This window comes from Vicugna pacos, chromosome 21 (genome assembly GCF_048564905.1).
Source record: "Vicugna pacos chromosome 21, VicPac4, whole genome shotgun sequence".
Lineage (NCBI taxonomy): Eukaryota > Metazoa > Chordata > Mammalia > Artiodactyla > Camelidae > Vicugna > Vicugna pacos.
Genome location: NC_133007.1, coordinates 28,519,514 through 28,534,809, shown reverse-complemented (window position 1 = coordinate 28,534,809; position 15,296 = coordinate 28,519,514). Strand labels below are relative to the sequence as shown.

General features: G+C 37.9%; 1 protein-coding gene across 4 annotated transcripts in view; it reads left to right on the top strand.

Moving 5' to 3' along the window:
- Positions 1-4,258: 4,258 nt before the first annotated feature.
- RPRD2 (regulation of nuclear pre-mRNA domain containing 2) overlaps positions 4,259-15,296 on the top strand; it is a 74,802-nt gene continuing 63,764 nt past the window's right edge. For 2 of the 4 annotated variants that reach the window (XM_072946648.1, XM_072946647.1), the window contains exon 1: positions 4,259-5,464. In XM_072946648.1, coding sequence (XP_072802749.1) covers positions 5,260-5,464 — 205 coding nt within the window. In that variant the 5' untranslated portion in view covers positions 4,259-5,259. The remainder of the gene's footprint in view (positions 5,465-15,296) is intronic. The other 2 variants (XM_072946646.1, XM_006216937.4) reach the window with 1 other exon arrangement.

The window sequence follows — 15,296 nt, the reverse complement described above, 5'->3', positions numbered from 1 at the left end:
CCTGAATCTCTATCTAGATTCTCTACCTTCCTGTTGCAAGAAAAGAACTGTTTGGGGGCTTATCACTTGATCCTATTCTCTCCCACCTACTCAAGGAAATCAATCCAGCCGTTGTCCCACATCTAACCTGTATCAGTTGTAGCATCGTTTTCCCACCTTGGAAAAAATAAATGACCCTTTGATCCCACATTTCCCTCCACCTTCAGCTCCACTTCCCTGCTCCCATTATATTTCTTGAAAGAGTTGTCTATATGTGATAACTCCACCTCTCCCATTCTCTTAAGAGCCCTCTCCAGTCACTTTACTTCATGGAAACAGCTCCTGCCAAGACCACTAATGACAACTGTTTTTTACCAGATCCAGTGGTTATCTCAGTCCTCATCTTATGCAACCTACACAGCAACACTCAACACAATTACTCCCTCCTTCTTGATAAATTTTCATTACGTGGCTTTCCAATCTCCTTTGCAAGTTGCTCCTTATAGCTCAGCTCAGTTCTTGGACTTCTTTTCTATCTTAGCTCACTCACTTCCTAAACAGCCTCATCCATCTCATGACTTTAAGATCATTTATATACTAACAATTCTTAAACTGATGTTTCCTACCTACACCTCTCTCACAAACTTCAGACTCAAAATACCTGGTGCCATTTATGTCTCTGATATCTCAAACTCAAGATGTCTAACTGAAATTCCGATTCCTACTCATTTTTCACAGGACTGTTCCTCCCCCTTTCCACCCCTGGTCCATCTAAGAAAATGGCAACTCCATTCTTCTAGTTCATGCATTCTCAAAGGGGGCTATATCAGCCCACAGAGGGGAAAATTGGCTCTTGGGGGATGACAAATCTTAGATATTACAATGCTCTGTGACCTTCAAAGGCTCAATTCTACTCAGCAAAATCTTATTTCTTATTTAATCTTATTTTCTTGGGTATGACACAAGCAGCAATGACACTGGGTTCATGGAAGATACACAAAATGTAGGCAGAGTCAGTGCTACAAAACTATGAGGAAGATGGCTGTGATTGGAAAACTTTCTTCCCCTCAGTCATCTACTGACTGTGAAGTAGTGGCCTTCACTGAAGTAGTGAAGAAAGCAGCCTACACATGACTACTGGCTGTCAAATACTGCCTCGTGAATGTTATGTTTGCTTCTCTGTGCTTCTGCACATGATTTGGGATTTGAGAAGCAAAAAAAAAATAGTTTATATTGTGTTATTTAATCCTACAAAAGTTATTCAATTCATCATTAAATGTCAAACGCTGAGAAGAAAAAAAGTCAATATCTGAATAAATTTCTAGCAGCTAGTAATTTTCTCATGTCAAATAAAGGTTAAAAGTTCACTACAATTTTTTAAGAAATTAATTTTTCAATTATTTTACTTTTGCTGGAAATATAACAGTTCTGAATGATTTCTTAAAAATGATTGTATTGCTATTATGTATTTATAGAAATTGCTAATTTGCATATGTAATGCAATAAATTTATAATTTATATACATAAATAAATTACATTAAAGTTTACTCAGCAAATAGTTATAAAGTTACTAGCATTAAAAATTTTAATTTTTTGATAGAACACTGGAAAATGACTATAACTTAATAAAAAATGTTAAAATTTTTAAAAAATTTTAAAGATTTTAGTCCTTTTTTAAAAAACTGAAGTACAATTAAAATGTGTCAATTTCTGGTGTACAGCACAATGTCCTAGTCATGTATATACATACATATATACACTTTCATATTTTTTTATTAAAGGTTATTGTAAGATATTGAACATAGTTCCCTGTAGTATACAGAAGAAACCTTTCTTTCTTTTTTAAAATTTATAGTCAGTTTACAATGTTGTGTTAATTTCTGGTGTTCAGCACAGTTTTTCAGTCATACATGAATATACATATATTCATTTTCATCTTCATTTTCACTGTGAGCTACTATAAGATCTTCCATATATTGCCCTGTGCTATACAGTATAACTTGTTTATCTATTCTATACATACCTGTCAGTATCTCTAAATCTCAAACTCCCAGTCTGTCCCTACTCACCCCCCGTCCCCCTGGCAACCACAAGTTTTTATTCTATGTCTGTGAGTCTGTTTCTGTTTTATATTTATTTGTCTTCTGTTTCTTTTTTTTTTAAGATTCCACATATGAGTGATATCATATGGTATTTTTATTTCTCTTTCTGGCAAACTTCACTTAGAATGACATTCTCCAGGGACATCCATGTTGCTGCAAATGGCATTATGTTGTCATTTTATGGCTGAATAGTATTCCATTGTATAAATATACCACCTCTTCTTTATCAAGTCATCTGTCATTGGACATTGAGGCTGTTTCCATGTCTTGGCTATTGTAAATAGTGCTGCTATGAACATTGGGGTGCAGGTGTCTTCCTGAATTAGGGTTCCTTCTGGATATATGCCCAGGAGCGGGATACCTGGGTCATATGGTAAGTCTATTCCTAGTCTTTTGAGGAATCTCCATACTGTTTTCCACAATGGCTGCACCAAACTGCATTGCCACCAACATTGTAGGAGGGTTCTCTTTTCTCCATATCCTTTCCAGCTTTATCATTTGTGGACTTTTGAATGACAGCCATTCTGACTGGTGTGAGGTGATACCTCATTGTAATTTTGATTTGTATTTCTCTGAGAATTAGTGATACTGAGCATTTTTTCATGTGCCTATTGATCATTCATATATCTTCATTGGAGAACTGCTTGTTTAGGTCTTCTGCCCATTTTTGGATTGGGTTGTTTGTTTTTTTCCTATTAAAGCTGTTTATATATTCTGGAGGTTAAGCCTTTGTCAGTTTCATCTTTTGCAAATATTTTCTCCAATTCCATAGTTTGTCATTTTGTTTTGCTTATAGTTTCCTTTGCTGTGCAGAAGCTTGTAAGTTTAATTAGGTCCCATTTGTTTATTTTTGCTTTTATTTCTATTGCCTTGGTAGACTACCCTAGGAGAACACTGCTAAGATTTATGTCAGAGAATACAGATATACATACATAAATAGATTTACAGTATATCTGTGGCATTAACATTTCATGGCAGTTGGGGAGAACTGAAAAAATATATAAGAAGGGCCTTTAGGGGCAACAGTAATGGGGGAAAAAGGGCTCAAAAACACTGTTCTAGTTGCTCAGGTCAAAAACCTTGGTGTCATATTTGACTCACTTGTGGGTCTTATTTTTTTTTTTTTCCATATTATCCTTAAATCCATGAACAATTCTTCTGGCTCTACCTTCAAACTATATCCAGGATTTGACATCACTTCTCATCTTTTTGCTGCCACTCTTGTACAAGCCACCATCATTTCCTTGTCTGGATTATCAGGTTGCTCTGAAGTCTATTTTCAACATAGCATCCAATGTGATCTTTTAAAAAGATTGCTATGTAACTTCCCTGCTTAAAACTCTTCTACTTAAAAGTGCTCCCCACCTCAAAGTTAAAAGCCAAAGTCCCTACAGTGGCCTTCCAGCCCCTACTTGAATCTCTCAGATCTCATGTCCTACCACTTGTCCCCTCTCTTACTCTTCTCTAGCCTCCTTTTCTTCCTGTCACACACACAATACCCTTTCATGCTTCTTCATAGAACTTATTACTCCCTGATATCTACCTATAACCCCAGAGGGAAGGGATTTTTATCCTTTTTTTTTTTTCGGTGGGAGGAGGTAACTAGACTTATTTATTTTATTTTATTCTTATAGGTTAGAGGAGGTACTGGGGATTGAACCCAGGACCTCATGCATGCTATACATGGTCTCTACCACTTGAGCTATACCCCATACAACTTTCTGTTGAATTAACGAATAGTAGATATGAGATACACAAAACAGGTTCCCTACCTCAAGAAAAGTGTCTACTGGGGAGACGTGAAAGAATTAAAATACAATAACTGCATGTGTTCAGTGTCCAATGGAACACAAACAGTTATTGATTAGGTTGTGCTAATCAGTACAATAGATATTTAAGGCTTTTGTAAACTATATGCAATTGTGAGACTATATCATAACTGGTGAAGGTGAGATCACCTCTTGCCTTTTATTCTTCCCTAGTCTCGAAAATTCTACGGGGAGAATTTTCGTTTCACTTCATTTATTTCCTCATCCTGTAATCCAAAAAGTCAAGCGACTGCGAATGGTATCGTCCAAGGGGAGTGTAAAATTCTGTCTGGTCTGGGAGCCTGCGTAGTGAATGGCTCGCTGGAGCTGGCGCATGCGCATCCTATGAGGCACCGCAAGATGGCTGCCAGCTACTTTGTCGCGCGTCGGCATCCCGAGGAGTTAGCGGCAGCGGCGGCACCTGCAGGCGCCAGAAAATAACAGTGGCCGCTGGGCGGTGGGAGTTTCTCGGCCTTGCCGTGTGAGCTGGACAGCCCCGAGAGAGACGTCGCTAGGAAGCAAAAGACGGGGTGGAGCGGTGAAGCCCCTCCCCCAATCTCTCCCTACGTTGACCAGCTCCCCCACCCTCCCCTCCCCGTCTTTCCTCCCAACCCGCTACACACAGGTCTGCTGCGCAGGCGCACAAGTAATCCGAGCGCCTCTTTGGCCCTTGGAGCTTGTGGGCTCCTGCGCGCGCTTCTTGTCCCTCTCCCTTGATTGGCCAGCTGGCCCCGCCATCACGCCTCCCTCTGCTTTCTAGGTTGAGAAGGAAGCGGGGGGGCGGGGCCAAGCAGCGCGTGCGCGGTACTGTTGCTGTCCCTTTGCTGCTATTGCGTTGCAAAAAAAAATCCTGACTAGGTAGCCTTGGGCCTTTTCTGTGCTAGAGGATCTAAAGGAGAAAGAAAGATTTCTGCAACTGAAGGGGCTGTCGGGTAGTATTAACTTTAAGATATTAACGTCCGCCCTTAGAGAAGTGTGGGGAAGGGCCTTAAGCGTTGAGAGCCGGAGAGTATAAAACCATTAATTTCCGGGCCAGGCGTTTAGAAACGCTTTGCAGGAGCTGTTTTCTGCTGTAACTCTTCCGTAATTACTGACTGGTTTAAACACAATCCCTTGAATAATTTTGGTAAACCTTGGAAGCCCTCAGCCCCTCCTTGCAGCGTGTAGGAGCCGCCAGCGTGCCCAGCGGCTGGTCCTCCCGTCCTACCTCCAGAAGAGCCTCGCGCGTGCACCATCCCCACCCCCTGGCCTCCCTCCCCACCTCCGGCTTTCACGCACTCGCAGTGATTGTTGTGCCCGCTCCCGCCGCCGTCGCCGCCGCCGGGGCCGCGGCCGCTTGAGGAGCAGCAGCGCTTGTGCAAACCGGGAAGATGGCGGCCGGCGGCGGCGGAGGCAGCAGTAAGGCCTCCTCCTCGTCGGCCTCTTCGGCAGGGGCACTGGAGTCCTCGTTGGATCGAAAATTCCAGTCGGTAACTAACACCATGGAATCTATTCAAGGCTTGTCGTCTTGGTGTATAGAGAACAAGAAACACCACACTACTATCGTCTACCATTGGATGAAGTGGCTCCGGAGATGTGAGTGTTGGGGGTGACTAGGGAAGGGAAGACTGGGGAATGGAAGGAAATCCTGCCTGAAACGCTTAGGGTTTCCCCACCGAGCCGCTGCAGTCGGTTGGGGTTGTTCACATTAAAGCTTCGACCCCAGTGTTCCCAAACCCAGACTCCATTCCTAGCCAGCGTTGTCCTGAACTGCAGGAGGCTTATCATTTCTTGGATTTTATAGCCACTGACTTGGTGTGACCTTGGGCCATTGGGCCCAAATCTATAGAGATTTACATGTTATTTCATTTCAGAGCCTTGCAAGGTGTTGCTGTCGTTACTGAACCTTCACGGAAATTGTCGCGTCCGTTTAGTTCTTATAGGCCTTGACGTGTTAATGATTTCTTGTTTTCCTGATGATAGACAAGCTGTGGTGTAAGCAGTAGTATATGCACGTTTTTCGCTGGAATATGCTGGACCATCCTATTTTCCACTGACCTAAAACTTGTGATGTGTAATAAGAAGGGCCTTACCTAGATGAATGTTAGGAGGTAACGTGAGCTCCACATAGAGCTGAGGCGACCACCTAGGAGGTTTCCCCGTACCTACGTTTGCTGCAATAAAATACAGGCTTCTTGATACTGACCGGAAAGAACCGTAGTCAGTATCGCCTTTAATACCTTAAAATGTAAAACATACCCGGGTGCTTTTTAATCAGTTCAAATACCTTTTTAAAGAATTGGAATTGGTTTTATAGGTAATCAAAACAAGGAATCAAGAAGTGTGCTTTTTAATATATACTACTTTTCCCTCCTAGTTACTACTTTTTTGTCTTCATCGCGGGTATTTTTTTTTTTCCCTTCACTTCGCTGCTTTACTGCAGAAAAGAGGTCTATTAAACTGTCAGGAAGCATGGATTGTTTGCAGATTTCAAATCTTTAGGACGAAGTATGGAGAAGTCATTGTTGCTTCCTGCTAGAAAGAGAGTTGACTCTAAATCCATATATACCTATTTGAATTTTAGGTCTTTTGTTGCTTCCTGTCTGTGGCATGTCACCAGTGAGACCCATGATCCAATTATTCTTTTTATTCCACTTTGCCATTGCCCTTGTAGTGTTTTGATTTGTGTTTACCTTTTAGGGAACAGATGGATAAAACTTGCAAAAGCATAGGCCTTAAGCTTCAAACCATTTGTGTATAGAGTTAATGTTGGGAGAGATGTTTTGTGGCTGATGGAATAACATATGCTAAAAGTGTCATATAACCAAGGCAGGATTACCTATATTTACCAATAGCAGGTAAAAGTCACTTTTTTTCCAAGAGGTAAAATTAGAACATACAATATCAAATATGATAACAGTCATTAGCAAAGACTCACATATTGAATATCTACTATGTTCCCAGCCCTTTATTGTCATTTACAGTTTATCTAGTATCTCATTGTACCTTAAAATAACTCTAAGAAGTAGATTTTTTAACCATTGATTTATAGATGGAGAAACTTAGGTTCAGAAATATTAAGTAAGTTGCTTAAGATTACACAGTAAATTGGTGGAGTTGGGATTTGACTCCACCACATCACATGCCAGTGGCCACGTTTAACTTTGTAAATTAATGTTTTCAAGATTATTCTTTAGGGTTTCCCCACCAAGCTGCTGCAATCAGTTGGAGTTGTTTACATTAAAGCTTTGTATACTCGGTATACTAGTGGTAGCAAGCAGTGTTCAGGTGAGCCTGAGGACACATTCACCTTAAACATAGTTTTCTTCCTGTGTTAAAACAGTTTTACTGAATTACACAAGCTTTTACCTTTTCCTACCTTTGGGCTCTGGTGCTTTAACTGTATGGTTACATCATTTGCAAGAATAAGTTGGTCCCCATCCCTGCTTGTGGGGTTACAAATGACAATTATAGTATATTTTTTCTGGTCAGTGATAATGAGATACACTGGAGCCAGAATTTTTCTGCCTCTGCTGTTGATACTGTGCCTGAGTTTATTTCCCTTGTTGATATTTTAAGAGCGAAAAAAATGCTTGCTCTAGAAAGACAGTACTTCATTTGAAGTGCATTATATATAGTTTGTATAGTTAAATGCTTTCGGCTTTGTATAAACCTGATTTTTTTTTCCTGGTGGAATGGAACTTAACTTATGGAAATGGTTAAGGGTAATTTGTAGTCTTTTGTATTTACATTGAATGAACGTCATCTATCTTATTGTAAATAAAGCCATGTGAGAGAAATGGTTCAGGTTAGTGGTGTTAGAATTACTTCGGTTTCTAAGTCAGCTTTAGGCAAGTTAGAAGTGCATGTCTTTGGCATTCCCAGCCTTTCTGTCTGTTTTCCTGACACCACTTCTGCTTCTCTTTTTTCCTTCTGGCATCCATTATTTAGTCACTTAAATTTAGATATCAGTATGAATTTCAGTAACTGTGTTAACTCTTCCCAAGATATTTTCATTTTTGTCCTTTATTTCATAATGTGTAATGAGAGACTTTTGCTCACTTTAAAGGAAATAATTTAGAGAAGGCAAGTAGGCTTCCTGAAGACACACGTCATGGTGGGTTCTACTGATTTTATTCAGGCTTGTTTTAATTTGTTTGACTGAAGCTTCTATTACTATCAGTTTTTAAAAGTGATCTTCGTAGCATAAGCAGGTATCATTTCTGTGTTTTAAAATCCTCCAGTGATATCCTATTGCAACAGGCTTAAGATCTAAACTTCTTTTACTGCAAGTAAAATATCTACAAGTTCCTGCCTACTACCTCTCAGGCTTCTTCCAATCCTATCTTCTCGTCCTTTAGATCCAAGTTCAAGTATTACCTCCTCAGAAAGGCCTTCCCTAGTGATCTTATTTCAAGTGGTTCCTTCAGTTGCTTTTTGTCACATCACTTTATTTTCAGTGTATGAAATTAGCTTATTTATTTGTTTATATGTTTATTGTTTACCTTCCATCATGTGACAGGGCGATGTTGTCTTTGCTGCTGTATCCCCAGGCAACTGGAACAGTGTTTGGCACACAATAAGCCATCAGTAAATATTTGCCATGATAATTTTGTGAAATAGTTAATCAAGAACTTGAATTGTTTTAATTTCTGTTTATCAGAAGGCAGTGTTTACAAATTAGTGAAAGAAGTGATAGTTATGGTTGTTGGCAGTTTTAAAATAAGGCTCTTGTATGGACTGGATGTGCAGTTTGACTGGATTATCACTTCTATATTTCCTTCATCCCTCTCATTTTTTATGTAAAATACAGATGTTAGAATTAGACCTAAGTTTATATCTTAACTTCATCACTTAATAACTTGGTTGTTCTACGCACAGTACTTAAATTGTGTGTCTCAATTTCTGAGAATATTTAAGAAGATAATGCATGTATTTTAGTACAGGTCCTAGCATGTAAAAATGTGTCCAGATTATTTATTATGATAACAATGATGGTGTGGATAAAGATACTCTTAAGATCCTGAGTGTTCAAAATAATTACTTTGTTTTGGGTACAGTGTTAGAAATTACGTTCCCAGTCTGGAGCAGACAATTTGGACCAGCCTTTTCTGTGGTGAATTAGCAAGTTCTGTGAAGAACTAGTAGCACGAAATGGAAATACCGTGTTCATGGTATCTCCCCGTTGTTTCTAACTGTTGAATGGGTTGGCCTGTTTTAGAAGGTGGTGTGAGAATGTGAATTTTTGAAGAAAAGAGGAATATAGGAAAATAAAACCATTTGTAGAGCAGAAAATCTGTTAAGATTTCCTTTCAGCTGTTTTTGGTATGAACTTTAAATATGTACAAGATTTGAAAAGTAATGCCACTCCCCCTCCCCATCATCCCACTTCAGTGGTTATCATATTAATGGTCGAGCTTTTTTCTACTATCCCCTTTACTGCCCGCCCCCATTTGAAGCAAATCTGAATATAATGTGGTATTTTTTTCCACAAGAGAAACTGTTATATAAACATGGACTAGCAAAAAAAAAAAAAATCCCCTCATACAGGATTAATTTGTTGCAGAGATTTTTGTAAAGCGCAGTTACCATTTTTGGTGTATGGCAATGGTTTCTCAGTTTGAGTATCAGGGTCCTTGGGTGGACTATGAAGATGGTAACAATTTTATAACTAACTTTTATCAAGTGCTTATTATGTGCCAGGCACTGTTCCAAGCATTTTACAAGTATTAATTCATTCAATCCTCACAATTCTCTACAAGTAGATATTATATGATCCTCATTTTACAAATAGTAAAACAGAGACTGAGAGATTGAGTAACTTGCCCAAGGATACAGAGCTAATAAGAGGTAGATCCAGGATTCAACGCAGGATTCTTGATTGTTTTGTTTTGTTTTTAATTTTTATTTTTTATTGAAGTATAGTTGATTTACAATGTTTCAGGTATGCAGTGAAGTGATTCAGTTATACATATATATATCTATCCTTTTTTGGATTCTTTTCCATTATAGGTTATTACAAGATACTGAATACAGTTCCCTGTGCTATTTAGTAGGTCTTTGTTTATCTTTTTTATATATTGTAGTGTGTATCCGGTAATCCCAAATTCCAGATTTGTCCCTCCCCCTTTCCCTTTTGGTAACTGTTAAGTTTGTTTTCTGTGTGAGTCTATTTCTGTTTTGTAAATAAGTTCATATCATTTTTTTAGATTGCACATAGAAGTGATATTGTTTATTTGTCTTTCCATGTCTGTTTTAAAAGACATCTTTGTCCGTTCATCTGTCAGTGGACACTTAGGCTGCTTCCACGTCTTGGCTGTTGTAAATAGTGCTATTATGAACATTGAGGTGCATGCATCTTTTCAAGTTAGAGATTTCTCCAGATATATGCCCTGGAGTGGGATTTGCTGGATCATATGGTAACTATTTTTAGTTTTTTAAAGGACTTTCCTTACTTTTCTCCATAGGGGCTGCATCAGTTTACAGGAATTCTTTATTTAAAGTGTATATTCTTAGCCACTGTACCAGACAGCCTTTCCTATTCATAAAATATATTTTACAATGCAGAAAACCTTTGATAATCCGCTTATTCAAGACTAAGCCATATAGATTAACTAGAATGTCAAGATTTTGCAGCTTTGTGGGTGTTTTTGTTTTTAATTTTGCTTTCTGTGGGAAAACTGATGATCCTATATAGATTTGAAGTTCTGATACGCATTTATAATTTAAAAAAATAGGGAAAACAAGTTGAACGTGTTAGTTATTAAAGCTGCCTACTAGATAAAAATCTCTAAATGTGAGATTCTTTTAGATTGGAGAATACAAGGATTTTTTGGTGGCAAACAGTTTGGGGTACCATACTGGTCAGTAGGGAGTGGAGCTTGTAATCCTGTATTTGATATTCTATAAACTAGAGGGTCTGGGACTATTTTCTGCAGCTCTGGCCTCTGAAATGTAGCTATTCCTTTAACTGTTTACTTTCTTTGTAATTCATCCTTTGTAACAGATATGTTGGCTAGACATTTAGAGTTATAACAGTACTGCCATAGGCATGAAGCTTTTTAATCACGTATCATATTTGTACAAATGAACAATATAATTGTTCCAAGACAAAGGGAACAGGAAAATGCAACAGCCTTGAGGATAGAGTGTGCCTCGTGAATTTAAGGAACAGTTAGAAAGCTTTTGTGGCTGGGAGGGAGTAATGAAAATGAGGATTAGTAGATGAACTCAGAGATTATGGTAGGTGATAGTGGGGGGAGGGGCAGACAAAGAATTTATAGGCATTCTTGGGCTTTTATTTTGAATAAGATGGGGAACCATTTGAGCAGAGAAGTGATGTGAACTGATTTCTGTTTTTAAAAATTCATTCTAATTGCTGCAGGAGCAGAGATGCCAGTTAGATGGCTGTTGTAGTAATCCTGGGATGAAACATTGATGGTTTGGATCAGATTGTGGAAGTAATAAGAAATAGTTTAATTATAGATCTGTTTTGAAGGTAAATCCAATTGGATTTCTAGATGGATTAAATGTGGAGTTAGAGAGGAGAGTAATCAGAAATGACTTTTTTTTTGCCTGCGTTTCTAGAAAGAGTTGACATTTATTGATACTGGGAAGGCTGGAAGTGGAGCCCATTCTGGGAGGAAGATCAGAAATTTGGTTTTGAATATGTTGGGATTGGGTTGTCTACACTTTAGAAAGTCTTTATTAAGGTATAATTCACAAACTCTGACTTCACTTACTTACAGTGCACAATAAGCTTGCTTTGGTATAGTCACTGAGTTGTGTGACAGTCACCACAGGGTGTCTGTTGAGTGTATAAACTGTCTTTAGAGCCACCAGCCTGGAAGCAATGTACTAGGAAGTTAAGTGTAGTATGGATGGAGTAACAAGTGTAGATAGAGAAGAGGTCCTGAGAGGACTTTGGGGCGTTTTAGGTACCTCTTTCTTCTTGGTCTAAGTAGACCAAATTCTTGGCTTTGGTTCTTTTTGAGGTTCAAGGTAGACTTTATATGAGCTCGCCAAAGAAATAATAAATCTGTTTTGATCTCTTGTATGTTTCTACTTTTGGGTTAGGCTTAATGGCACTTACGGATTAGTTAGGCACTGGGTCTGTTTTAATTCCCAGTTGTAAAATTATCGTGTAATTTGTCTTCTCCCTCCTCTTTGGATACCTAGGTCGCCTTTTCTTCCTTCCATTGCCCTAGGTTCATAGAGATGTAAATAATTTCCACGTTTCCTGACATTTCAAAACATGAAATACCTTAATTATAATACGTAATTATTATAATAGTGTATTCTGAATGAGCCTTTTTACATGTATTATGAGACTTCACAAGCAATTGTTACGTTCTTCATTTAGCTACATTTCTCTCAAATGCAGAAAGGTGGTATTACATACATGACCCTAGGTGGATTTGAAGCAATATGTGAAACATAATTTCACTGTACATCCCATAATAAGCTAAATGTTAAATTATGTAGCAAATAAACATTCCCATAACATAAAATGTGAAACAGTAATGATAAACTTCAAATGATTTTGTGGTATGAAAATATCTTGAAAGCAGAATTTCATTGGCAATAAAAAAATACTAACATTAAAATTTCCTTAAGTAGACACCCCAAAATTAAAATTATGTCGATAGAGAAGGGGTGAGTATATACATATATGTGTGTAATTTCTTAGAGAGTAGAGGCTCACTGACTGTATTCTTAGTGATTTGGCTTCCTGCCTTTTATAAACTAATAAATAATAGACACATCCAAACTCCTTTTTCTCCTAGACTTTTGTCATTCAGTTACGATCTCTCTCTCTCCTCCTTTCTCTCTTTCTTTTTTTCTTTTCCCAAGTGTTTAGTGTTTTACAGCAGTACTTTAAAAAGTCCAAAGGGGATATTTTAGGTTAGTTTTAAAATTTCAGCTCTCTGAGAACTAAGAATAACATGAGATTTTTTTAATATGTAGAAGTTGCTCAGGGACCCTAGTAAAAATTACTGAAAAACTTAACACTGTTGCACAAACCAGTTTGACTGAGTTTCTCATCTTCTTGTCAAGGAAACAAAAAGGACTTGGTGTTTTGTAGCACTTTCAGATTCCACTGCCCCCTCAGATTTTAATTATAGAACGCAGGAGAAATGCACATCTTGTAGAAAAAGTAGTGGAACCTAGTTACTCCTTTTGGGAAAAGGCAACAATTCCATCTGTGCTTTGGAACATTAAAGTCTTTCTGGCCAAGATATAGATAGTTTTAAAAAATGCTTCATTGTTTTTCCTCTTCTCTTAGAAACATTGAAATGTTCAGATGCTGGGTTTAAATTTTGGTTGCGACCTTTGTCTTTCACTCATTACCCTTCCTTCACTTCACTCTCTAGTTTCACTTACTTTTGCCCTGTGGTCCCACCAGCACGGAGGGAGAGAGAGAGAGAGAAAGAGAGAATAAGAAAGAGAAGGGAGGGAGGAGATTGATTTTTAATTACCTTTAGTAAAAGTTTCACTGTTAGAGGGGAAAGATCTTTTAATGTTAGGTACTATAACTTACCATTTTTTAATTTAAAAAAGACCTGGATAGATCCTATGCTGTTTTTGTGTTCCCTTTACCATCATGATAGTTTTAAAACTGTAGCATAGTACATTACTTTAAAATTATGATCTCTGTCCAGGAGGTAGTCAGTATTACTTGAGTTATTAAAATTTCTTTTGTAGTGTGATCCTGCGTCCAAAGATACAGAATTCAGAAAATGAATTTATGTTACCTGTAATCCTGACATCAGCTCTGCAACATAGGAGTTATCCCTACTTAAAATCTTGTAAACCGAGGCTCAGGGAAGTCAATTGATTATTTTGAGGAAATTGTCAGAACATTTATAGCATAGGAAAAGGAAACTGCCTGGTTTCAGGTTGGCTTAGCATAAGCTTAAATTTTTGTTTGTTTGTTTGTTTGTTTTCTGAAGGCAGAAAGTGGGAGTGAATAGGAGAAAGAAAAGATACACAGTGGATTCAAAGCCTGAGTTGCTTATAAGTACTTGATCATTATTTGTTACAGTGTTCTTTATTAAATTTCCAATCATTAAGCAATTAACTTCACAAACATTCTAATAGACTTAGTAATAAATAGCTAACATTTTCTGAGTTCTTATATGATCCCACTTAATATAACTATTCTTGAGGTAAGTTATTACATAACTTTTTTAAATGGAGATGCTCGGGATTGAACCCAGGACCTTGTGTGTGCTAAGCATGCACTCTAGCACGGAGCTATACCCTCCTCCCCAAATTTTTATTACTTGGTAAGTCTATTAGTGATACATATGTAAAATTTACCTCACTGATGACGGGCGAAACATTATAGATGATAATAATGGAAGCACCAGAAGACTCAGTGAGGTAAGGTTAATTGTTCAAGGTTCGCAGCTATCAAACAGCGGAGCCGGGTTCACGGCTGCACTGTCCTGACTGCAGAGCCTTTGCTCTGCCTTTGTGCTAGACTGCCTCCCACTTCCTTCAGAGTTTGTTGGTATTTTGTAGTGTTCATAGACAATGCGGTGTAGACAGTATAATGGTTCCCAAGCAGCCCTTGTGCCTGGTTTTCTTTCCAGCTTTATTGGGATGTAAGTGACATACTGTGTAAGTTTAAGGTATACAAGGTGATGATGTGACACATGTATGTATTGCAAAATGATTACCACCGTAAGGTTACTTAACTCCTTTATCACCTCACATAACTCACATAATTACCCCCCTTTTTTTGATTGTGAGAACATTTAAGATGGATTCTCTTAGCAACTTGTGAGTATGTAATACTATAATCACCATGTTTTGCATTAGATCCCCAGCACTTACTCATCTTATTACTGGAAGTTTGTGCTCTTTGACCAACGTCTCCCTGTTCCCCGACTCCTTAGCCCCTGGCACCTGACATTCTACTCTCTGTTTCTATGAGTTCCTGTGCCTATTTTAATGATTTTGCTCAGCTGCAGAGTTGAAAAAAATTCATTAATTCCTACTTAGCAATAAGTTGAATATAGAAGCAGATATGAGAACCTAGCTGTCGTCTCTTAAGCTAAACATTAGATTTTCAAGAATGTAAAACAATGCTACTCACTAAATTTTTTTGTCTTGCAAATGGTTATTTTTAATAAAAATGTATATAACTTTAATTGTAATGGTTTTATCATTGTTTGTAATGAATTAATAGATACTTTTAAATTCTTAGTTTTAATATCTAATACAGTAAATAGTATACATGTAATCCACATAAACAAAAGCTCTTTAGGGTCTTCAATAATTTTTAACAGTATAATGGGATCCTGAAACCAAAAGTTTTGAGAATCCACTGACTTATATTATAGAATGACCTTTATCAAGTTTCTACAAGGTATACATTCATTGTCTCTCATCTTAATACTGCATGTTGCCCAGGGGTTTT